The sequence below is a fragment of the Vipera ursinii genome (assembly GCF_947247035.1).
Source record: "Vipera ursinii genome assembly, chromosome: 3".
Taxonomy (NCBI): Eukaryota; Metazoa; Chordata; class Lepidosauria; order Squamata; family Viperidae; genus Vipera; species Vipera ursinii.
The window spans coordinates 114255563-114281606 of NC_139516.1; the positions used below are offsets into that span (position 1 = coordinate 114255563).

A 26044-nucleotide genomic window follows, 5' to 3' on the forward strand; every position below is an offset into this window, starting at 1 on the left:
GCCCCAGTTCTCCATGCATTTTCAGCTTAGGCTGTAGGAGAGGCCATACATCTGGCTTCTGCACAGGAATCTGAACATGCAGTGCTTGGCTGATGATCTCTAAAATTTTGTCAAATTTTATGTGGACTTCGTATATGCAGGTATTCAGCACTCTTTTGAAATGTTTATTATAAAAACAGATTATTTTGCATTCCAGTAAAACATAGCTTAGAATCCCATAACATCGTCTAGTTTGACACTGAAGTTACTAGTTCAACATCATAAAAATAGCAGCAAGGAGAAATAGAATTACAAGGATTTTGAGCAAAACAGAGAAAGAGAAACACTTGTGAGAGTTGGGTACAGTTCGTGTCCTTGTGGCCTTCAGTGTTCGGTCCCATTGGGTTAAGATGGCATCTCTTGCTCCATCCCACTTCCCTGGCCCAGTGAGGCGAAACTGATATGGACTGCAGGGGCCAAAGAAGACTTTCAGTGCCAGCCAGGGATCTGTCAAAAAGAGATGTGGGATGTTGGGCTTGACACCTATGTTGGAGGCGAGTTCATCCATATAGAGAATGTAATCTGTTTGCAGGGTGTCACTCTGGCCAAACCTTAAAAGAAAAAAGAGAAAGTATGGTAAAAACATTTCTAAGAGGAACAAGGAAAATCTAAGGAAAGCCTCATTCTTCTTTATTTAATTTTGGTTTCTGTTAGGAAGCCTTGGTCAAATATATGTGAAGAAAGAATATTATGGTATAATATGGTACAGGGTCTCCTGAGTAGGGGGTTGGACTAGAAGACTGCCAGGGTCCCTTTCAACTCTGTTATTCGGTATTCTGATGAAGCAAGGTGTCTGTCATGAAAGCTTATGCCTTTAAATAAAATATCTTAGAAAAATGCACCAGAATTTTTACAAAAAGCAGAGATTTTGTTTTTTGTTCCTTCTGAGCGTTAAGAGTATCAAGACAAAAGATAGTAGATTCCTCTCCAAGATGGCTGCTGAACATTAAGAGGCTTTTTCTCTCTTACTGACAATCTGATGTTTTTGCTGCCAAAGCTGGCTCTCTGGCAGTGCTGCTCCCTGCATTTGAATGGGAGCTCTCAGGAATGACCCAAGACAACTTTTGGATGCCTATGGACCCATTTGGGAAGGGGAGTCTTGAATATTCCAGTACCTTCTGGAAGCAGTCAGAAAGTCACTGGGCAAATCCATCTTCCTGTCAGCAGTTTCATTTTCTTAATGAAAAAAGTAAAAAAGTAAAACAATACATTCAAAAAGTGAAAGTTAGAAACCCAGTTTCATTTTCTTAATGAAACTGGGTTTCTAACTTTCACTTTTTGAATGTATTGTTTTATTTTTTTTTTTGCTCTTAAAACCAAAACCAGCAGTTGATTGCTGATTTATTTAAACCCTTGCTGGATTCTGGGTTTTTTTTTCCTTTCCCTTTGATTTATGTTGTTTTGAGTAACCTTTGTTTTCTCCATAAGGGAGCATGGTCTGTTTCTGGATGGTGAAGTGCTTTCATTTGATTTACATTAATACCGGACTCTCACCACAGGATTTTTTGTGCTTTTTGAATTCACAAAATATTTGAAATTTATCTCTTTTAAATTTTCTTTTAACCTTGCATTGAAATATCCAGATAATATCTTTCTTGTTTCCTTCTGTTTTAGCGTTCTTTGTTTCTTGATCAAGTTACACAAAGTCGCAAAGTATCAGATTAAAGACAAGTGGTGGCTGAAATTCAGGAAAAGACTGTTGGACAGTAGGTAGCTTTTAGTTGAAAGTTTTTTTAAAAAAAAGTTTGATGAGGTGATAATGGCCATGGAAAATATGCAGAGGCATATAGTTTTGGATAAAGATTCACAAAATGACTCTGATCTGAAAGTTGTAGACCAAAGAGATTTGTCCACAGCTAGAGAACTAACTGAGTTGATCCCATGTATCTCTTTGAAATCCAAGCCCGAATATCCTTGCCTTACTAGCAGTCTGACTGAATGGGGAAGTGAAAAATTCTTTTTTCCTATGAAGACTGAAGGAGATTGGAGAATGGATTTATTACACCTAAGTGGAAATCACTTCTGTTTGGATTTTATTGGGAAGATAGACACACTGTGGAGACCGAATCGATTATATTTAATTAGACAGCAATTGATAAGAAATGGCATTAAGAAACAAATGTGGATATTTGATCCAGGACAAATAACTTTTAACTTTTGGGATGATTTGGGATAGATAAGACGCCATGGCAAACTTTCTATGAGTGGTTTACAATAACAGTTTGTTAACAGAATTTTGAAAACTTAATCTTGTGTTTTGTTTTTATTGTTATACTTTTTTCCTTTTAACTATTTTGTCATTAATATAGTATATAAAACACAGGTCAATAATTTGCAAATAGATTTACTAGTTTAAAATTTGGGGGCAGTTTCGCAAGGGGTGGGAACAATATTGTAGTAATGTGCTAATCAGTATTCAGTTAGAAGGGAAAATGTGTATATTACATATTTTTTTCTTTTTGATGCACTTTTTAAAAAATTATTATTATTATTATTTATTATATTTTTATACTGCCCTTCTCCCGAAGGACTCAGGGCGGTGTACAGGGCAATAAATATAAAAACGAAATACAAAAGTTAAAAAACAATTAAATATGATGCCCAGATTTAAAACAATAATTAAAAGACATATTAAAACCCCAACCCTAATCCATCAAACCAGGTCAGATTGCTCGAATAGATAAGTTTTTAAATCGCGCCGGAAGGAGCGAAGGTCGGGGGCCATCCGGAGCTCAACCGGCAGGCGGTTCCACAGGTCTGGCGCGCCCACAGAGAACGCCCTCCCCCTAGGGGCCACCAATCGACATTCTTTGATCGGAGGCACCCTGAGGAGGCCCTCTCTGTGGGAGCACACTGGACGGAGGGAAGTTGATGCCGGCCACAAGTGTTGCCATAGGTAATCCGGACCCATGCCTTGTAGGGCTTTGTAAGTCGTTACCAACACCTTGAATCTCACCCGGAGGGCAACCGACAGCCAATGCAGCTCGCGAAGCAAAGGTGTAACATGGGAGTATCAGGAGACTCCCAGCCCCATGTAGAGAGCATTACAGTAGTCCAGACAAGAGGTCACGAGCGCATGAGTGACTGTATGCAAGGCATCCCGGTCCAGATAGGGTTGCAACTGGTGCACCAGGCAAACCTGGGCAAAGCCCCCCCTAGTCACAGCTCCAATATGCTCTTCAAAAGAGAGCTGTGAATCTAGAAGGACCCCCAAGTTGCGTGTCCTATCTACGGGGGAGTAATAGCTCACCCCCCATAGCAAGAGATGGAATAATCGGAATTTCCCGGGATGCCGGAACGAACAGCCACTCAGTCTTGTCAGGGTTGAGCCGAAGCCTGTTCCTCCCCATCCAGACCCGGACCGCCTCCAGGCAATGGGACATCACGTCAAGGGCATCACTGGGGTGGTTTGGGGTCAAAATAAAAAGCTGGGTATCATCAGCATACTGATGATACCCAACTCCAAAACCACGAATGATCTCACCCAGCGGCTTCATATAGATGTTGAACAGGAGAGGCGAGAGGACCGATCCCTGAGGGACTCCACAAATGAGAGGCCTCAAGGTCGACCTCTGCCCCCCTGCCAACACCGACTGCGAACGTCCCAGAAGGTAGGAGGAGAACCACTGCAATCACTGTCTTGATTGTTTTGAGGTTTTTTTTTAATCTTTTTTATTTTTGGGGGGAGTTTTGTATTTCAACATTCTTTGGAATAAAATAAAATAGAATGAATATAAAGATAGTAGTGGTTTGTCTCCAAAGTATTTTTAGGACTTGATAGTATGAAAATTTCTTATATGGGTAGAGATTTAAAAGACTATACAGTTTCTGCAATTAATACATACCATTTGAGCTTCTTCCCCATTTTCTCATCTATGTCATCCATCATAGTGGTCTTTGAAGGCACCTTACATAATCCTGTAGAAGAAGGAAGAGTTGCCTGTCATTTCTTATGATAGTCATTTTTTTTCAGGTACAATAAGCATTTCCTTCTACCCATCTCTGTATTCATACATTCTGCATTATTTTAAGTGAAGTGACTACACAATATACAAACTGGATTTTAAATATGATTTTAGGTAGAGGATTAATAAAAATAAGTTTCAAAGAAGAATAGTACTTGAAGAAAATATTAAACATGGACGATCATTCAGAATATTTTGACCCTAATGTGACAAGGTAACTGCTGTTACCAAAGCAGAAATTTAGATTCTGGTTATGGGTCATTCATATCAGATGTTAAGTTTTACTCTGAATATCAGCCAGCTTTCTATGATTCTTGTCAGATTAGGACTGTAATTTTATTGATTTGAAGACATGAAAATGCCATGTAAAATGTGAAATATGGACTTCTTGATGTACAACTTTATCACTAACCCTTAAACACTCTTGTAGCCCAGCGAGCTTGTAGTTCAGCAGTTGGGATAGCTGATCCAAGAGATTGGACTAAGCCAATGACTGCCATGGTTGGTTTCTCCAGCAGAGGGGGGAGGATACTTTTGTAAAGGGTGACTTCATTATTTCTACTCTTTATAATGGATTCATCATCCATGAAAGGGTAGGCAAAGGTGTAGCCTGTAGCAAAGATGACATAATCAAGGCCTTCCAGCACAGTCCCATCTTGAAATATTGCAGAGGTTTCTGTAAATTGCCTCACATTGGGTTTCACCATAACTGTGCCACAGATAATGCGGCTTGGGAGGTCATCATTGAAGACAGGCTCCTTTCGCAGAGTCCTAGGCAGAAAGAGAGGAAAAGGGGATCTTTAAATTGGCAGATATCACTTTTGAAAAAGGGACAGTATAACTGTATAACGTAATAATATATAATAACAAGGTCCATATGTGAAGGTTCTAAATTACTGATTTATTGCTAAAGCCTATGCGCATTGCACAAGAATCTTTTAGACTAGCATTCTGCACCTGGAGAGAACTAGATAAGGCTCAATGGCTTTCAAGGGAGGTTGGACTTCATTATTTTGTGGCTATGTAAGGATTCTAAACTGATGGCTCATTTAATTCTTCACCCTGACTCTGCCAATCTCTCTTCTACAGAAAGAGAGTTGTAGGGAGATCATTCTTCATTTTTTTCTGCTTCTTGGAAACTGTTCATCCTTTCTATCTGATCTGCAACAACAGAATGCTGGTACATCTCTTTATCAACATTATAATTTGTCTCTTTTTGAACAATTTGTTCAAATGCATTTGCTTGTTTTATGAACTATGAATTTATGATATAAATTCTCAGGCATTTTATTCTTCCCCAATTTTCTTTTTTTCATGTTTAAATTATTTGCATTGCATTATTCTACTGTTTGATACAGATTCAAACACACACACACTTCATTGTTTATTCAGCAGAGCAGATTTGAAAGAAAAAGAAGGCTTCTACCTGGAATTTCAGCTTAGCTTCAAGAGAAATTGTCCAAGCTGATTTTCTTAGCCAGTTGTTACTTTTAAAACTGTGTATATGTTTAGTTAAATACATTCATGAATGATGCTAAGTGTTACCTGGATCCAAAGACTCCGAGGTCTTTTGTAAACATAGTCCCAGGGTGCCTCGAAGGATTGCTACCAAATTACAATTTTAATGTGATAGAGGGAAGGAACTGTCATATATTTGTAACCGAATTTAATTTAATTTCAATTTCAATTCCAGTGTTGGCCTCATCACTTTTGGGATGTGACCCTATCGTACCATTGAAAGGCCGAGTGTGGCCTTTGGCCCTGAAAAGCTGCACATGTTTGACTTGCCATTGAAGCCACTTAAGCATGAACAATTTGTAATATGAATAAAAACCAGCTGATGAGGAAGAAAAAAAAACATCAAAGAATATGTCGTATCTTAAAACAGTGACGAGGAATATTTGGGTTGTGGGCCTAATCCAGGGAATTCCCCCATAGCTCTGACTTCTCTCCTGAAGTACCACATTTGCCCTTCAGATTGATCAGATCCATATTTGCAGCCACTTTCTATCTTTCTATCTTCTGGTTCAGCCACCTAGCATGAAACATTTTTTCTTCCTAGTTATCAGAATGGACCTTGGGAAATATGTAGTCCCACTTCCTGCTCACTTCAGGATCTATAGTAGGCATGTCCAACCTGCAGACCATGGGCCACATGCAGCCATGGACAGCTAATAATGTGACCCCACGTGATCATAAACATTTAACATTATTGTGTGATTTATATACTTTAACTACATTATATATTTTATATGTGGCCCAGGCAAGGCAAAAGGTTGGACATTCATATTCTACAGCATTTTTGACAGTTCCTGTTAGAGGAGTGTTTCCCAAATTATAAGCTGTACTTCTCTTGGGGAAGTACAGACAGTGTCCAGGGGAGGTGTGAAAAACCTTTTAATTGTACATTATTACAATAAACCCACCTTTCCCAAAGTTTAATTTTATTATTTTCATTGTTCATTTGTATTCATTTTGATGTTGGGACCTTTAAGGGAGGTATGTACACTACGTTTACGTGAAAAGGAAATATGTTGGCAAAAAGTTAGGAAGCTCACCCTTACAGGAATCTTCATGGGGTGCTGTAGTAGCCTGCAATGTGGACTAAGCATGTAAATTGATGCCAAGTGACACAATCTGGACAAGACTGTTTCATCATACTGAGGCCGTGCCCACCCCATTACCGGCCATGCAAAAAGAGTCGCGCGTTTGACGCTTGTGCTATAGAGAAATCAGGTCAATGGGGTTTTCTAATATACTATTCCACCCATTTAGGTAATGTTGGTAGATTAGATCAACTGATCATCCTAACTAGATTGACCTGCATAGTGGTGCTATTCTCTTCCCAAATCATTTAATCCTTTTCTCTAATTTACACTGACTCTTCATTCTCCCCGCTCATCTCTTTGTCTGGAAAGACTCCAAAACTTTTGCTCCAAGTTCTTTTAATCAGCCCTATATCGCAGTTCATGACTGCCACAAAACAGTCACAGTGCAAAGCTGTAAAGCAGTAGGTATTATTACAGACTTCCACTCCCCAGATAAAATGTTTAAAATTCTTCAAGTCTTTGCTAAAAGTCCTGAAACTTTCAAGACCAACCCCTAAATAAAAAGTTAAGGAGTGAAATTGTGTTAGCTTATTGGGACATAAACGTTTATGTAACATCTTCTGGATTGGATTTTGGCTTTGAGCTGGTATGGATGAGAAAATAATAGTTTTACTGAACTTTGACCATTTTCTTCTAATCTCAGTGTTTGTATAAAGTGAACTGTGTGCCTTGCACAAATGAAACTCACTTCAGAAGAATATTTAAACTATTTAGCAATTCAGATAGACTGATTTATTTATACATCTCGTCTTGCAATTTATGGTATCTTTCATGGAAAAGTCAAATTTTGCTTTTATAGTCATTTAATCTAAAAATAGATTTAGTTAAAAAGTTGATTTCTTTTCAGCAGGATAAGAGGATTGACATTTTAAGAATTTCCCCCCAGAGACTATGAAAGTATTGTTGCACACAATGTAAGTACTTGACTTTTCTTTGGTTTGGCAAATGTTTATTCTGCTTTAAGGAATGGAGCATAACTTGTTCAGCTTTACAAATTCAATCTATAAGGATACAGCTTTATTTACATTAATCCTAACGTCATTAGAATTATCTAAGGTTCTGTTATATTTGTTACTTCATATAATTCAAAGCACAAATTAAAGTTAATTTACTGCAATGCTATCAAAAAGGAGGATCCTTCTGTACCTCTAGGTATCATGTAGAAAATGATATGAGCACATTAATAATCTTTTAGAAATATTAGTGTGCTATTATTAGCGTTGAGTAAAATGGTGCCATATGTGGGTGGGACTTTTCTGATTTTATGGGTAATATAAAAGGGGGAAACTTCTGTATTAAGAGCATACAACTTTTCTGAGCCAAAAGCTGTAGATGACTTTTAAGTGGCCAAGTTTACACTACCAGAACTAGAGGATAGAAGAAAGCTGAAGTTGGTTCAGTTGTATTTATATCAACATTAGAATTAAATTAAATATAGTCAATACTGTTACTCCAGTCATACATTTAATCTCATTATAAGCTCTTTTGTTTATACATTACCTATTCACAGGTATCAGGCCATAGTTCTCATGTTTAAACCATTGGTTCATTTTCCTCACATACAGCCAGTCAGAAATGGCTGTTGGGAGGGCATTTTTGAGGAATGCTTCAAAGCGAGTTACGATCAGCATATCCCAAGGATAGCCTTTGTCCCAGACACGACTCATTATCCAGGATCCACTTCTAGAGCTGATGCAAACCTTTAAAAAACAAGAGGATAGCAAAATATGAAATCCATGTTCTGGGCCATGCATGCCACCATCTCAACTCCCTTCTATTATACAATGTAATTTTAATCGAGTTTGAAAGCTTCTCACACTGCGAGAATCCAGAATGTACAAACATTTTCTGTTTATAGAACAATTAAGCTTCATTGTGGCTTAATATATTATATGAACTCAGAATCAGAACTCATTTCCTTGTTGGGTGTGTGTGTGTGTTTGGTTCTGTCCCTTTCCAGCTTCTTTCTGTGGGTTCTGTCATTCTCCTGAGAGGGAGGGGGAGGCCCTATGGAATGCATTATTTCTCCTTTGCTTAGCTACAATGTATCCTCTCTGCCTTTTCTATCTGCTTGCTGTTTGAACTGTTTCCCCTTGATGTCAACCTGGGGTGAGAAAGGAATGTGCCTCCAGGCATCTGGCTTATCTCTTGCTCTGGAAGGTGCGAAGACCCAACAAGGTCTTCACAGGCATGAGGACGGACTCTGTTATCAGCTCTGTTCCCACAGTGGACTTAACACCTAGAGATTGGCTCATTTAAACTGACCGGATGAACTATTGGGGTGGAATTTGCTTGATGCTCCTTTAACCTATTGATCTGAGTGAGAAACCCTCAGATCCTGTTGTCAGCTTCTCCTAATAAAAGTTCCTTTTGGAATGAAAGTGTTCCAAGAGCCCTGCTTTCTTGGGATGAGGTTTTGAAGTGGGTCCTTCATTAGGCAGGATCTGCAGTAACAGTCAGTCTGGAAGGAAGACCCTTACCGGGGGACTGCACAAACAATTTCTGAAATCGGCATGGAGAAGGAAGAACCTGCCCTGGGGGTGGGGGGAAGTTCTCCCACCAGGCAGGCCCAGCAAATACAGCTCTCAGTCCTTGAGCTCCTCAGATGAGGTAGTGGTTGCTGAATGCTGAGACAGACCAAGGTGGTTGATGGGTGTTGGCAAGAAGGAAGACTGGGAGAAGAAAGCCAGGAAGATGACCCTCAAATGCATCAGTCACCAGCCGGGTTGGAAAGTTGAGATGGAGAGGACTCTTCGCCTCAGTGAAGATGAGGATGACAGGCCACCCCACTCCAACCGGTTCTTAGAGCAAGCTATTGACATGCTGAGAGTTGCTTTCAATTCCCTGAAGGAAGAGAATGACGATCCATGCCGGGGCACTGCCAACCCAGGTTCAGCTGAGGGGACAGATGAAGATGGGGTTGAGGTAGCAATCCCAGGAACTTCTGCTGGCACCATGGAATATGCAACCATCGCCGCAGCCACTGCAGCCACCCCTGGGCTGGCTGCACTAGCAGACAGTGATGGACACTGACTCAGGAGATGGAGAGGACATTGAACCATCAGGAAGTTTCTTCCACTGAGGGTGAGTTATAGTGGAGAGGTGCATCGGTTGGAGTTTTTCTTGACTCAAGTCCTAAACTACATGGAAGAATATGGCCGAGAAATACCCAGCAACTGCAGCCAAATAAGGATTGTACAGATGGCCCTAGATGGCGACACTGCTGAATGGGTGGTAGATCTCCATGATGCCAATGCCCCAGAGCTGCAAAATTTCAATCAATTCATGGCAGCTCTCCAACGATGTTTCAAAGACCCCTTGGTCAACTGAAAAGCACAGGAGTGCATAAAAACTGTCAGACAAGGGCGGTGACCCATAGCTGAATACACGCAGGAAGTGTCACTCAAAAACCCCCATCACAAAACCTGACCAAGCTGCTGGGGGGAAGCCTGGGAAAACTCCATTGAAACTGAAGGAAACTGCTATGAAGAGCATGGAGGTTGTCAAGTTCCCGGTCCTGCCGGGCCAGACAGAAGGAACTCCAATTCAGCCAGGAGGACCCTCCAATTCCTCAGAGGACAACTCAGAAGATGAACCCCTGGTAAGTGGACCCATCGCGCCCCTCACCAGAACCGTAGAACTGTTTAGCCCAGGGATGCCGGAGAAAGTTGCACTTAGAGCCCTAATAGATTTTGGCTGCACTCGCTGTCTCGTAAGCCCAACCCTGGTGGGGAATTTAGGGATTCCAGTGAGGAGGTTGAAGAAACTGATTTCGTTTGGTCAATTAGATGAGTCCATTGCAAGGGGGACACCAGCCAGTCTTGCCACATTACTCGTCCAACTCACTATAGAGGATGATTTGAGAGACTCTAATGTTTGTATAGCCCCTAGAATGGAATGCCCACTTATATTGGATATGGCGTGGTTAACCAAATGGAACCCAAGGGTGGACTGGAGGACAGTAGAGCTGAGATTCCTGAAAAGGGAAGTGGAGGCTAAAGCCTGACTCAGATAAAAAAGATGGGGGGCCTCCCAGTGCATTGACAGTGGGGAAGAAAAAGTTGGAAAGCATACCAGAGGAATATTAAGATTTAGCTGAAGTCTTCAGTGAAGAGAGATCTGACAAATTGTCCCCTCACCATCCCTGTGCTATTGAAATACTCCCAGGTAATTTTAGGCAAAATTACCTAAGCCAAAAATGTACTCCATGACCCCATGGGAGCTAGAGGAATTACAAAAGTTCATAGAAAAAAAATTGGAGAGGGGATTTATTCAACCAGTGAAGCCCAAAACCGCAGCCCCTGTATTGTTTCGTGAAAAGAAGGATGGGTCTCTTCATCTCTGTGTAGATTACAGAAATCTCAGTGCAGTGAGTGAGAGCAACCTTTACCCCTCCCTCTTATAAAAGACATGCTAGCGCACTTATCAAAAGCAAAAATCTTTTCGAAATTGGACTTAAGTGAGGCATATTACAGAATCAGGATTAAGGAAGGGAATGAATGGAAAACAATGTTCAACTGCCCCTTAGAGTGTTTTCAATTCAAAGTTCTGCCTTTTGGACTCCAAGGAGCCCCTGCAGTGTTCTTGCAATTAATAAATGATGTGCTCCAGGAGCACCTATATAAAGTGGTGCTTGTTTACTTGGATGATATCCTAATATTTAAACAAAAGAGGAGCACATAAAACTAGTCAGATCAGTACTGAAAAAGCTGCGGGCAGCCCATTTGTATGCCAAATTATCTAAATGTGAGTTTCATAAAGAAAAAATTGACTACCTGGGGTATTGCATCTCGCCAAGCGGTATACAGATGGATCCTGAGAAGGTCTGGGCTGTTCTACAATGGGCTTTGCCCCATACCAGGAAACAATTGCAAAGTTTCCTTGAATTTGCTAATGTTTACCGCCAATTCCTTCCTTCCTTTGCATGAATTGTGTTCCTGATTACTAACTTATTAAAGACAAAAGGAGAGGGGAAACCAAAGCCCAGTCAACCTTTAAAATGGATGTTAGAGTGTCAAACTGCATTTGAAAGACTGAAGAGGTTATTTTCCACAGAACCAATCTTAAGACACCCTGACACTGATAAACCATTCATAATCCAAGCTGATGCTAGTGATGTAGCCATGGGGGCAGTGTTAATGCAGAAGAATAATGAAGGGAAGCTCCAGCCCTGTGCGTACACATCGAGCAAACTCAGAGAGACAGAGCAAAGGTGGGCAGTTTGGGAGAAAGAAGCTTATGCCATCCGATGGGCTCTCCTAACCTAGTGGCATTTCCTGGAAGGGAACAAAATCCCCTTCCAGGTATGGACTGACCACAAGAACCTTGAAGCCCTAAAAATGCCTAGAAAACTGACTCCTAAACAAGCAAGGTGGTCTCAACATTTCCACCATTTTAATTTCACCTTAAAACATTTGCCGGAAGGAAAGAACTTCCTTGCAGATGCACTATCCAGATTGCCACAATACAATAGTAATAAGGCAGAAATAACAGACCCTCTTATGCCTTCAAAACAGCTGGAGGCACAAGTTACCACCCAGCGCAAGCCAAAATCCAGAAGCCACTAGTGAGCCAAGCAGGGATTGAATTCAAAAAAGCGCCAGAGACCGATGAATGGTTTCTAAGCCACAAGAACCTATGCACAATTACTGATGCACTACCATGGGTGGGAGGGAAGCTGTACATTCCAAAAAGCCAGAGTCTGACTTTCATGCAGCTCTGCCATGACTCAAAATCAGCTGGACACTTCGGGTTTGTGAAAACCCTATACCTAGTGAAATGGCAGTTTTGGTGGCCATTGATAAAAAAGGACATTGAAAGCTATGAGGCTAGTTGCCCAATATGTGCTGCAGCTAAGAGGAGACAAGGGAGGCCCCCAGGCTTATTGCAAACAGTAGCGACCCCAACAGCACCTTGGAAAGAAATTTCTATGGACTTTATTGTGGAATTACCAGAGGGGGAGAGAACACAAATATTTGGGTCGTAATGGATTTGTTTTCTAAGCAAGTGCATTTTATTCCATGCCCAAAAATCCCCACTGCAAAGACACTAGCAAAGTTGTTCGTTCAACATATTTATTGTCTTCATGGGGCTCCACAACGAATCATATCAGATAGGGGAGTGCAATTCACATCAGAGTTTTGGAAAGCATTCTTGGGACTTTGGGGGACCACTCAGGGACTGTCATCTAGCCACCATCTGCAAATGAATGTTCAAACTCAGTACTGGAACAGTACTTAAGATGCTTCATTAATTACCAGCAAGATAATTGGACTGACTTGCTCCCATTAGCAGAAATTGCTTATAACAATGCAGTGCATTCCAGCCCAGGCTACACTCCTTTCCAGGTTGTCACAGGACAAAGTTTCAACCCAATGCCCGAATTACCTTCTAGCGAACTGACCATCCCTTCCCTGAAGGAATGGATCGCACAATTACAAAACACCTGGCCAGTTGTAAGGAAGGCTCTGGATCAAGCTAGGGAGGCTTATAAATTCCAAGCAGACAAAAAACGAACCCAAACCATTTCAAGTAGGGGAGAAATGATATCTGTTAACAAAATATCTAAAATCCCTGCAGCCCTCAAAAAAGCTAGGGCCAAAATTTGTGAGACCTTTTCCCATTAAAATAATAAACAATCCAGTTACAGTAGAATTGGATCTCCCTAAGATGCTCAAACAAGTTCACCCTATTTTTCACTGTAGTTTGTTAAAACGTGAACTGCAATCACCCTTGAGACTGGCTGCAGGCCCTGCCCCCCCTCCAATCATGGTAGAAGGTGAACAGCATTTTGAAATCAAGGAGATTCTAGATTCTAGTAAACATCACCCAATACCTGGTAGCATGGAAACACCTGCCTTCTTCCCAGAATGAATGGGTTCAGAAATGTCACATTAGAGCCCCTAAATTACTTAGTAAGTTTCATGCCTCATATCCAGATAAACCAGACTAACTCTTATTTCTGTTTTCTCTTTGTTTTATGTTTCTACAGGTGGATCTTTCTTTCTTTTTAAGGGGGGGGGCAGCATAAAAGTCCTAATAAAAGTTTCTTTTGGAACGAAAGTGTTCTAAGAGTCCTGCTTTCTTGGGATGAGGTTTTGAAGTGGATCCTTACACTCAATCTCTGTTATTGTAACCATCAACTGTAACTTAATATTGTCTGTATATTTCCAGTTAAGCTTTGATTTAACACAATGTCACCTTAGGTCACTATGACAGATTGGCAAAGGTCTTCCAAGGCCTTAGAGCAAAGTGTCCATATTGTACAGATGGAGAATTCTTCTAGGTGGATGTATTAGAAATTGAATTTGGATTCTTCTGCATGTAATTCACCTGGATCCCCCTGTATAATCCCTAATTTCTCTCATTATATTCCTAATTTCTCTCATTACACTATGTGGAAATTAGTGTAAACATAGCATGTTTTAAGATTTTTTTAAAATAGACCGACTAAGAAATGGCACATCTTTGGATCTAGAACTGAGGACTATCAGGGTAGAGGCAATACCTGAGAGGCTGTGTGACTGAGCTCAACAGCAATGTCGCTCCCAGAATTGCCTAGGCCAATTACCAGAACTTTCTTCCCCCTGAACTTTTCAGGGCCTTTGTATTCCCGGCTGTGGAAGAAGGTACCCTGAAATTTCTCTATCCCTGTGTGGAAAAAGTTGAAAACAAATTATGATTGTAACCACTGAAAACTTCCAGCACATCAAAACATTATTAAAACCACTGATGCAGTAGACTGAAAGAACATGGAGGTCTGACATGGAGGTATATCTTTAGTTGATACTGTTCTTATCATCTCAGCTTCTACTATTACTGTTTCCTAGAGTAATTGGTCTGGTCCCCATTGGAACACTGCCATTCTGGAGGGAGGGGGGAACCTCGGGGCTTTTCTATGATTTACCCATTTTGCTTTGTTCTTCTTTTGCTTTGATATATCTTCCTGGGAACTGGGGAGTAATTCGGTGGCAGGGGAGGAGGGATGAGCCTGGGGCCATCTGCTTTGTCTCATCTCCAGAGAACCAAGGTTGAGGTGGCTGGGAACACCTTCTCAGCTCAGTTTCCACAAGACCTTCACACCTCTGGATTTGCTTTCTATGGACTGGGCAGTTGGGAGGGGTTTTGAACCATGGGGTTTAACCTAACGCTTTCGCATGGGAATTTAGATCCTGCCTATTTTCTCTGCAGTCACTTTCTCTCAATAAAAGATTCTTTTGAAATGCTGCCTGCTTCAAGAGTTCTACATTCTTGAGCGAATAGCTGAGGCAAGACCTTACAGAATGCCCCATTGCCCTTAAGCTTATTGCTAGCCAATGGGATTTTCTGTACAGCTTTGGAGGGAAGGATTTTAAGTAGGATAATGGCATAAGAGAAAATGGTTTTAAAATTCCTTCTCATTGGCTGTGATTCCAATCCAGTTCCCCATAGCTAGCAACTACTTTTAAAAGTAAAGCTGATATATTAATGCAGTCATGCATTTTATTATGGGCTCAATTTTGCTTTGAAATATCTACAAGGAAGAAAATACCATGCACTTTAGCTGCATGAAGAATAAGTATGAGAGTTTCTTGCATCCCACATAGAAACAATTCACAAAGTATGTTTTATTGTTTGTGGTTTATCAAAGGTTGGTTCTGTTTAGTCATTATGAAAAATGTAAATGATGCCCCTTCTAAGCTGTCTGATTCAGTCAAAACCAGGCATGTTTATCACAATATAGATATTTGCCCAGCAAATATCTTACATATACCATTGTATGTGAATATTTACAATATTAAAAGGGACAGGGCTGCTCCCTCCAGTCAGATAGTGACTTCCATTGTTTTTAATAAATACTAAATAGGCATGTGTTGTTGCTGTTTTTCCATATCTATTTAATATATTTGTCACTTACCAGGAAAGCTATCAACTGGGATGCTTGGAAACACATGATGTCCTGAGCAAACCATGACAGCATCAAAAGTAGTTGATTCCAGCATGCCATCCTTCTGTGTTATGACAACCCATTGGCCAGAGACAGGAAAATCTGGGTGCTTCTTAATATTGGTCACATGTGTCTTTGAAGAAACATTCAAGGACATATTTATTTATTTAAAATAATTTATACGGTTGCCCATCTCACAACTGTGGATCTGAGCTGCATACAGACAAAGGTTGGTTTTAAACAACATTACAATAACCCATGATACCCAAATAAATCATACATTAAATCCCAGTCATAAAATCACACCACCAACAAAGCTGCCTTAACTTCCTGGCCCAAATGCCTGGGGAGTTAGTATGGTTCAAGATCCAAAGCAACTGCTAAGCTTGTAAGCCGCCCTGAGTCTTCGGAGAAGGGTGGGATATAAATGGAATTAATATATATATATATATATATATATATATATATATATATATATATATATATATATATATATATATATATATATATATATATATATATAAATGACTACATATGACATCTAATTGGTGTGAATGGATGCATACTTATATATGAGATATATGCACACAGACATTATATATACTGTAAGTATATATCTATAATTCTTCTCAGTGAAATTAAAAATTGACAAAACAATCACGTAAACCAATCCTATACAAATTTACTTAGAAAAAAAAATCTTGTGCGATAAAACCTATTCCTAATATCTATTTGTGTGATTGCTAAGAGTTGAGAGTGACTTGATGGGGCTCAATCAATCAGTCTCTAATAAATGAATTTAGGACTGCAACCTATGTTTTAATCTGTGCAGTATGTTAAGCCAATCATTGACAATGCAGCACTCAGTAATGCCAAAGTGCCCATGATGCTTCAGATCATGTATAAATATTTCCAGATTATGCTTAAATTTTATTTTAAATGGCAAAATTCTTGTAAGATTGCTAACCCTTGCAAGATACCTGTTGAGAACAATAAGCTATTGTGCGATCTTAGGAATGATATTTCAGGCATGTTCTTTAAAAACAAAATGGAGGCAAAGCTGTATTGAAATAGTGTCTAGCCTTTGAAAAGCTTGCCAACTCTGCATGAAGCTATAATAATTTTTTACTGTTTCCATCAATTTCCCATTCAGAAGTCTCTCAAGACTTAGCTTTGTCCCAGGGAATTGGTGAGAACTTGAGATTCTCTATTGCTGATCAAATCTTTTGTGTGCATGGTTTTGTTTTTTGTAACTTTTTAGTATGACTGTTTTACACTGTTTTTGCTCTGCACTGTCCAGAATAACTTCTTGGCCATATAAATTTGATGAAGAAATAAATAATAAAACGTCTTTTGACTATTATCTAGGAGCCATAAGAAGCAGCACAGATCAGTATTTTGGGGATCCACAAACTAAATATGAACCAGCAACGAAAGGCAATTGTTAAAAAAAATCCCTTCTCAATCAGCTTATGATCGCTTACCTTAAACTGTATGTATTTAAGAAGATCAAAACGCTTGGCATATAGTTCAATATATTCCTGAAGTTTGGAGTTATGCATATAGTTAGGAAAATTCTCTGGGAAAGGGAAGTCCATGTAGCACATCATTTCTTTGCATGAGTTGGTAAACACAGATCTGTAAATGCTGGCTCTGCCTTCCTCTGATGACTCCTGGCAGAGAAAGAGAAACAAAGATGAATGATATCTGAAATTTCTACAAAGAAACAGAGCTACAGGAAGTGGAAATATTTTCAAAGGCACAAGGAACGCTGTTACCTTCCCACCGGAGTGGTCCCTATTTTTCTACTTGCATTTTTACGTGCTTTCGAACTGCTAGGTTGGCAGAAGCTGGGACGAGTAACAGGAGCTCACTCTGTTACGCGGCATTCGGGATTTGACCCGCCAAACTGCCGACCTTCTGATCAACAAGCTCAGCGTCCTAACCCACTGAGCCACCGTGTCCCTTTTAGATCAGCCATAGGGGTACCCAAATAAAAGGTGTGCCAGAAGCAATCAAAATAGCTGATTGACACAAATAAAATACAATATTCATAAAGCAAGCAATACTCATAAAGCAAGATATCTATCTCTGTCACAAAGGACAGAACTTTCTAGAGCCATTGTAAAGAGTACTGTAGATAATTAGCATGGAAAGCCCCAACCGGAGCAGTCTTTCATTGTAGGTATGTTCCAGTAGCCAAATAGAGATGGAAAGGAAAATCTCCGTTGGATTGGGAAGATGCATCCAATATGCATAGGGATATTGTATAAGCAACACAGTGGTTACCCAGATTGGATCCTGCAACATTATTCTGGGACACGTACATTTGCTTTCATTCATGAGAGATATGGGTGGATAGCACTTTGAACAGTTCAACTTTTGGAATCCTTCACAGCATGTGAGGCGTCCACTTATGCATAGAATAGCCCAAAGCACACATTCTGGTGAGAGAAAAGTTCTCTGAGGAACTAAAAGCTCAGAAGACTAAACTTCTGGTCCTGATGATGGATCCAGATTGGCTCCGGCAACAGTAATTACTGTCTCAGCCTTGTGATTGCCATCAGTGCTGGCTCCATTGCCCTACCCCAACAGCCTAGTGCAGTATTTTTCAACCTTAGCAACTTTAAGATGAGTGGACTTCAACTCCCAGAAATACATGGCTAGCTGAGAATTCTGGGAATTGAAGTCCATTAAAGTTGCTACAATTGAGAAACACTGGTCTAGTGTCTTACTAAGAGAAGACCCTAGGAGATGCAGGGCATTTTTCATCCCATGAAGGACAAGGCTAAAAGTTCTACAAATTGTACAATCCCAGAAGGGCAAGTAATTGTATTTGTTGGGAGAAAGCCATTTGTTGGTTTCATAAGATATTTTTTTTGTCAAGAAAGAAGAAAGAAAAGTGGCAGTTTCCTCTTACAGATTCTGTTTAATCTACTAACCCCCCTTTGTTTAAGAATACTCTGTGAGGCTGGGAAATACTTAGCTACACTTGCCTCAGGCAAGTTCTCAGGGGTACAAATTGTTCTTAATAGGAAAGGGGATTATACTTGCAATTCTATCAAAAACATTTTCAAATGTTGGGAGAGGGATCAGCAATCAGTAACATGTGAGCCAACCTTGGAATGTCAAAATTCAAAGTTTATAGCACAGTTTATTTCCAAAGGGAAATATATCTATTTCTGAGCATTGGCTGGGTGACTATGTCCTGAAGAATATTTGTGGGGAGGAGTGGCGATCAAGGAAAAAAAATTTCTTCCACCAAGAAAGGTAAAGGTAAAGGTTCCCCTGCACATGCATGCTAGTCATTTCCAACTCTAGGGGCCGGTGCTCATCTCCGTTTCAAAGCTTGTCCCAGGACGTCTCCGTGGTCATGTGGCCAGCATGACTAGACACCAAAGGTGCACAGAACGCTGTTACCTTCCCACCGTAGTGGTCCCTATTTTTCTACTTGCATTTTTATGTGATTTCGAACTGCTAGGTTGGCAGAAGCTGGGACGAGTAACAGGCACTCACTCTGTTACGCAGCACTCGGGATTCAACCCGCCAAACTGCCGACCATCTGATTGACAAGCTCAGCGTCCAATACTTCCTTCTTAAAGTTGAAAGAAAAAGACTGCCTTTGTGCCACCAGCAGGACTACAGTTCATAGTCATTTGGTTTGTAGCCTGGTGCCTTAACCACTATACCATTTTTCATTTAAGGAATTATACCTTTGGACCTGTTCTAATTTATGGGAACTTACCTGTTTGATCCACTTGCCCCAGTGCCAGCCTTCAACCGTTTCTTGAGGGCAGGAATGTACAACATTGTGCTATAGCCATCCCTTGGCCACTGAGAAGGCAATCTCCACTCATCTTTTTCTGCACTGCGTGAAAGTGTGTTTCTGAGTTGTGCTTTCTCCAGTGGTAGGGTTCAGGTCCCCTGCTGCATTTCATTTCACAATAGGCAAAAAATCTTCTAAAACCTGTCAGTTATTGTGTTCTAAAGGAATGAATGCTGGTCACCCACTACCTCCATGAATATTTGTTTTACAGGCATACAGGTAAAACAATCAAAAGATCAGAGTAAGGGGTGGGGGTGGGGAGAGGCAAGATGGTAGCCACAATTGAAGCTGTGCCTGTTTTTTATGCATACCACAGAATTGAGAACCAGAAGTAGGGATCTTAAGGGGGAAAATAATAAAACACCTGCAATAGATTTCAACAGAAACAAATATGTAAGATTTTCCAGAACCAACTCAAGCAGATGGATCTTTTCTCTTGGTTTTTTAAATCCTGAGTGAGATTGACAAGATTTCTGCCACTAGCCTGAGTGGCAGGAAAAACCGCAACTGTTATGTACTGGGCTTGTGGTGATACACCACGTGCGTTGCTGGAGCAGCTAACGGCTCTCCAGCAACCCAGACTAGCTGTCTCTGGTCCTGAAATTGGCTAGCCCCAGGTGGCAAGAGTGGGTTCAAACCTATTGGCTGCCGCCTAGGGGCTAGACCACGGGCCGGCAACCTGCGGCTCCGGAGCTGCATGCGGCTCTTTGAGCCGTCTCCTGCAGCTCCCAGTCGGCCGGTGCACGCGCACCTCTTCAAACGGGCAGTGGTACGCGTGCACCTCTCCAAACCTTTGGAGAGGTGCACGTGCACATCCGCCCGAACGGGCAGTGGCGCCGCTCGTTGGGAGAGCTGCCGCGGCCCGTTTGCACAGCTGCCATGTTCGTCCATGTTTGGCGAGCGCGGCAGGTCTCCCAACGAGCGGCGGCGGTTTGGAGAGTGCGTGCGCACCTCTCCAAACCGCTGCCGTCCTGTTCGGAGACCTGCCGCGCTCATCAAACATGGACGAACGTGGCAGCTGCGCAAACAGGACAGCGGAGGTTTGGAGAGGTGCACGTGCACCTCTCCAAACTGCCGCCGTCCCATTTGCGCCACTGCCACGTTCATCCATGTTTGACGAGCGCGGCAGGTCTCCGAACGGGACGGCGGTGGTTTGGAAAGGTGCGCGCACACCTCTCCAAACTGCCGCTGTCCCATTTGCGCAGCTGTCACGTTCATCCATGTTTGACAAGCGCAGCAGGTCTCCGAACAGGACGGCGATGGTTTGGAGAGGTGCACGCGCACCTCTCCAAACCGCTGCTGTCCCGTTTGTGCAGCTGCCGCGTTTGTCCATGTTTGACGAGTGCGGCAGGTCTCCAAACGGAACGGCGGCGGTTTGAAGAGGTACGCGCGCACCTCTCCAAACCGCCGCCGTCCCGTTCGGAGGTCTGCCGCGCTCGTCAAACATAAACGAACGCAGCAGGTCTCCAAATGGGATGGCAGCGGTTTGGAGAGGTGCGCAGACACTCTCCAAACTGCTACCGTCCTTTTTGCACAGCTGCTGCGTCCGTTCATGTTTCTTTCAAACGCAGAGGAATGCAGCAGCTCTACAAACGGGGCAGCGGCGGTTTAGAGTGCTGCGCAGCTCCCCAAACCTCCGCCTCCACATTTGAAGAGCTGCTGCATTCATCAAACGCAGAGGTTTGGAGGTCCCGGGAGAGGGTGCTCGGGTGGCTCCGGCGGTGCCCGGGCTGAAGGCGCCACCGCAACCCAGTGCCCGTCGCCTGCGAGTTTCTCCCCCCCCGCGTAAGCTGGCGGCACTGGGCAGCGACAGGTGCGTGCAGCTCAGGATGCGGTGCGGGCGTAGGGGGTGGTGTATTTTTTGCTTTTTTTGCGCATGTGCGTGCGTGCCCACATGTGCATGCACATTTTGCTGCTCCCACTTTTTTTGTGTGTATGATGGAACCAGTTCCGAGTGGCTCTTTTGCTGTTTTGGGTTGCTGACCCCTGGGCTAGACTATATATTGTGGCTGGTTGCAGCCCAAGTTTCAGTACAGTTCTAGCAAGAATAAAGTATCTGTTATCCTGTACTCAGCCTCTTGTCTTCCTTCCTGCACCAAAGAGCCGACTACTTAACAGTAACACTGGTGTTTTTCTCTCTCTTTTTCTTTTGCTGTTCCAGGAGATGTAAAAAAAAAAGTGAATTCCACAGTCAGAACTTGGAAAATGCAATCCAGACACCAGCTGCCTGCAATTAGTGCAGGTTCGCATCCCACCAGGCTCAAGGTTGACTCAGCCTTCCATCCTTCCGAGGTAGGTAAAATGAGGGCCCAGATTGTTGGGGGCAATTAAGCTGACTTTGTAATAATGCCGCTTGCGGAGGTGTGTGAAAGCCCTAATAAGCAGGCATATACATAGAATGAAGGCTACTGCTAAGCTTGTAAGCCGCCCTGAGTCTTCGGAGAAGGGCGGGATATAAATGGAATTTTAAAAAAATAAAAAAATTTCCAGCTGGTTTACTCTTAGGAGTCCAGCAGTTTACGGCTGAAGTGCAGAAAAGCCCTACAGCCTTCACAAAGACCTTGCCAGTTTCAAAGCACGCCAAAAGATTAAGGTGGCCAGAACTCAGTCAAGCAGCATTTCATGTTACATAACATGTTTGCATTTTAACTAATATTCTGCAGATGGCTATGAAAGATTGCATAACCAAGAAAAAAGCAAACCCACAGCTTATTCCCAGGCAACAAAAAGAAGACAGATGTCAAAGTCCTATCAAATAACACTTATTAACTTGAAGAGAGACTTTTCATGTTAAGAGCTATCCTGCCTTGCAATACAGTAAATTTTTTCCTGCTATTTTCTGCATTAAATAGTGCATTATCTTTTGCAAACATATATATAATGTAAGTATATATAACATCAGTTGCAAACTAATACTTGTAGTAATAATAGTTTCTTGAAAAATATTTATCTGGAGTATTTATAACTTACTTTAATCTTCCAGCCTGGGAATCCATACCCACACATTTGCAGTATAAAATATACAACCCAAAAAAGTAAAGTAGGAGCAAAGCAAAGTGAAACATGAACTCAGATGCCTGATTCTTGTTTTTATGTGGACTTTTAAAAATTAGCTGTAATGTTTTAATTACTTTAAAGCTTTTGTAAATTGGAAATGGAAACTGTTTCAAAGAGATTAAAATATAATATTTTTGAGTTAGGCCTGACTCCTGGGGATTTGCTACACCTTTCCTAATGAAATATGGAAGCTATTGGCCACTGCCTGTGACTTCTTAATTATAGCCTACAGAGAAATCTGATGAAGGGTAATTGGAGCCAGCCCAATGTGCTTTCACTGCAATATGCAATTAAGTTTATTAAAAATTAAAAGAGTCCATTTGGTAAACATGGAGGGGAGGAAGGAGGGAGGGCAGAAGGCAGGAATCCCACGGGCTAGCATTTTAAATCTTCCCCTCAAATCTCCTATTTGGGATATCTTACGCATTCAAGGAGGGGGCATTGCCACTACCACATATTTGACCATGAATTTTTAGGCATTGATCTCCCTCACCCCTTCTATCTTTCAGACTCCAGGACTGACCAAGTCAAGCATAAGTCAATGCTTTTGAGTGCTCTTCTGTACCAGAAAAGTTATCTAATTCGTCTGTTAATCTCTCACTCTTGCACAGGATCAGGACTGGGACACGTGTGGAAATGAGAGATGGTGCCTCCTGGAACAGAGTTCATATCAAAGCTATACATGTTTCCAAGACATCCTCTAGGGCAGTGCATTTCAACCCATGGTATGCGTACCACTGGTGGTACTTCAGCACCTGGCAGGTGGTATGGTATGTGTACGACGGGCTGAAAAGCACTGTAAAAAAAAGTGTAGTGAGGGGATGAGCTGAAGCGGTGGCAGCACCGCATAGGCCTGTGGGAGAGTCAGCTGTATCTTTGGTGTTGCCAGGGCTTGGCAGAGTGCCAAGGATTGGTGTGCAGCTCCAGCTGATTGGCACTTCCGGGAACAGCAGGCAACCTGGGGAAGAGGAGTCAGCTGGAGCTGCACTAAAGAGAAAAGGAGGAGGGGGGGAAGTGGAGAGGATATAAAAGTAGGAGGTTTTGGCAGGAAAGGGAGAGAAAAAAAAACACAACGGGGAAAGAGAAGGGGACGGAGAAAGAGAGACGGAGTAGAGGAGAGGCTTCTTTGAGACAATCGGAGGGAAAGAAGGGGAAAGAACAATGCAAAGATTAATGTCAGAGAAACAGACACAAGTTTCCCAATAAAAGTGTGGTAAGTGGGGATACAGATAGTCCTCAACCTACGACCACAACTGAGCCTAAAATTTATGTTGCTAAGTGAGAAATTTGTTAATTGAGTTTTGTCCCATTTTATGACTTTTCTTGCCACATTTGTTAAGTGAATCACTGCAGTTGTTAAATTAGTAACACGGTTGTTAAGTGAATCTGGTTTCCCCATTGACTTTGCTTGTCGGAAGATTGAAAAAGGGGCTCACATGACCCTGAAACATTGTTACCATCATGAATATGAATCAGTTGCCAAGCATCTGAATGAAAATCACGTGACCCTGGGGTCATGCTGCAATGGTCATAAGTGTGAAAAAATGGTCATAAGGCACTTTTTCCAGTGCCATTGTAACTTCTAACAGTCACTAAGTGAACTCTTGTAAGCCAAGGACTACCTGTACTGTATCCAGTGGCGTAGCATGGGGGGTGCAGGGGGGGCCGGCCGCACCGGGCGCAACATCTGGGGGGGCGCCCATTAAGCTCGCCGGAGGGGGACGATTCCGCTTCGCCGAGGGTCGGAGGAGCGAGCGAGTGGGCAGAGCATAGAAAGCAACCGCATTTGCTGCGCCCAGCCAGAGCGGGATCCCGTCCTCTCGCGGCTGCGGATTGCCTCCTTTCTCGGGTGGGGGTGGGGAGGCTTGGCGGCGTCTCGCCTCCCTCTCTTTCTCCCGCCGCGGCTCTCCTCCGCTTGGCTCTCAACCTGCAAGCCCGGCCCCCCCGACCCAGCTCCCGCCCCCATCTCCTTTCCCGGAGGTAAAGGTAAAGATGAGATCCCCCCTTCTCTCTTAGATTCAGAAGACCCGGTTGCTGAAGTCGTGAACTCGCCGGGTCGCGCCCGTCTTCACGGGGCCTGAATGAAGGCGTCGGTGTTAAATCTAAATAACCAATCCATCACCCTCCATTTAAGCAAGAGGAACAGATGGGCGGTTCTCAAAATCACTCGGCGGCTGCCCCTGATCTTGAACTTCCTCTTAACCAAGACAAACGGGAGCTCCCAGGTTGAGAATTCGGAAGAGCTTCCCCTCAGCCGTGGAAGTTCACTTTTGAGACAGCCGCTATCTTTGGGCAATTGGTTTCACTGGGTTTCTATTGTGGGGTAAGGAGGGGGAGGGGGGCAATGTACCTTGTCCGGAAGGTATTGAGGAGAGGAGGAAGGTGACTGGAGAGGGACGGAAGTCCAGGTAGTGCCAAGTTCCTGAAATCTCTGCCAGAAAAGGAAGGAAGAGAACGGCGCTTGTCCTAGTCCTAGTTGGGAAGAGGAATCTGCCTGAAATTGACTAGTCAACGGGACTTCAGAGTTTTCCCTTTGGGGGGTAGGTCCGAGAAATTGACAAGACCCACTCTCGAATCCGTGTTGAATTTAATAAGGTCACTTTATAGTCCAATCCCCTCTGTGCTGAGAAGTAGCCGAAGCAAGTTCCGTGAGATTCATTCCCAGGTAAGCAGAGACTTCCCAGTACGTTCGACTACAGCATCCCTCATCCTTGATTGACCCTGGACGAATTGGTGATGACTGGGACTTGAAATCCAGGACATCGAGCGAGCCCGGGTTGGGAGGGGAAAGGGGGAGGAAGGGGGTAGCCTGGACTGTGGGTCTGCAGGAGGCAACAATCTGGAATATGGACAATTTGGAATAACCTTGGGAAGCTGAGGCATTGTAAGTTGGAAGTCATTGTTTGTTGCCTAACATGTTGGGTTACCCCACACCACATGCTAAGCCATAAACCGTGGTTGGTATCCAGGGTTTAGGACAAGATGGAGAAAACTAGCCAATTGTGGGATCATAAATCTTGATGAAGCCCATCATCGCTCCATGTGATGTATGCACTCAATCTACAAACGTAGTCCAAGCCTATTCACATCTGTTGTAAGGTCATTCTCTCGTGGGGTTTATCTTGACATCCACTAAGAGTGGAACAAACATGCCCCATTAACCATTTTCAACGCCATGTCCTCTCTTTGTCTCATCCTAAATCACAGCTGAGGCACCTTAAAGTTGCCTTGTTTCAGTTTTAAACTAGCATTTTCCCTCTTCTCCAGAGACCCTTTTTTGCCTTGAACCTAACTCAGGGGTAGGCAACCTTGGCTCTTTTATGACTCATGGACTTCAACTCCCAGAATTCCTGAGCTAGTGGAAGAGACTCGAGTGCTAAAATCCACGGGTTAGGGGGCGCAAATTACTTGCCTTGCCCCGGGTGCTGACAACCCACGCTACGCCACTGACTGTATCACTTTTTTCCCCTTTTTTTGGTTATCAAGTTTTTGACACCCTGCTAGACGACTGATGGTACTCGAATATTGCCATATCCTAAAATTTAATTTAATTTAATTTAATTTATTGAGATTTTTATACCGCCTTTCTCCCAAAGGGACTCAGGGCGGTTCACAGGGCATA

The 26044-nt window shown here is 42.5% G+C and overlaps 1 protein-coding gene across 1 annotated transcript in view; it reads right to left on the reverse strand.

Annotated features, from left to right (window-relative positions):
* Positions 1-233: 233 nt before the first annotated feature.
* Positions 234-26044, reverse strand: part of LOC310637205 (flavin-containing monooxygenase 3-like) — a 34164-nt gene continuing 8353 nt past the window's right edge. Inside the window, exons 3-9 of the mRNA XM_083357547.1 lie at positions 17024-17212; positions 15510-15672; positions 14121-14263; positions 8114-8313; positions 4417-4775; positions 3885-3957; positions 234-590 (exon numbers count right to left, since the gene is read on the reverse strand). Coding sequence (XP_083213673.1) covers positions 248-590; positions 3885-3957; positions 4417-4775; positions 8114-8313; positions 14121-14263; positions 15510-15672; positions 17024-17212 — 1470 coding nt within the window. The 3' untranslated portion in view covers positions 234-247. The remainder of the gene's footprint in view (positions 591-3884; positions 3958-4416; positions 4776-8113; positions 8314-14120; positions 14264-15509; positions 15673-17023; positions 17213-26044) is intronic.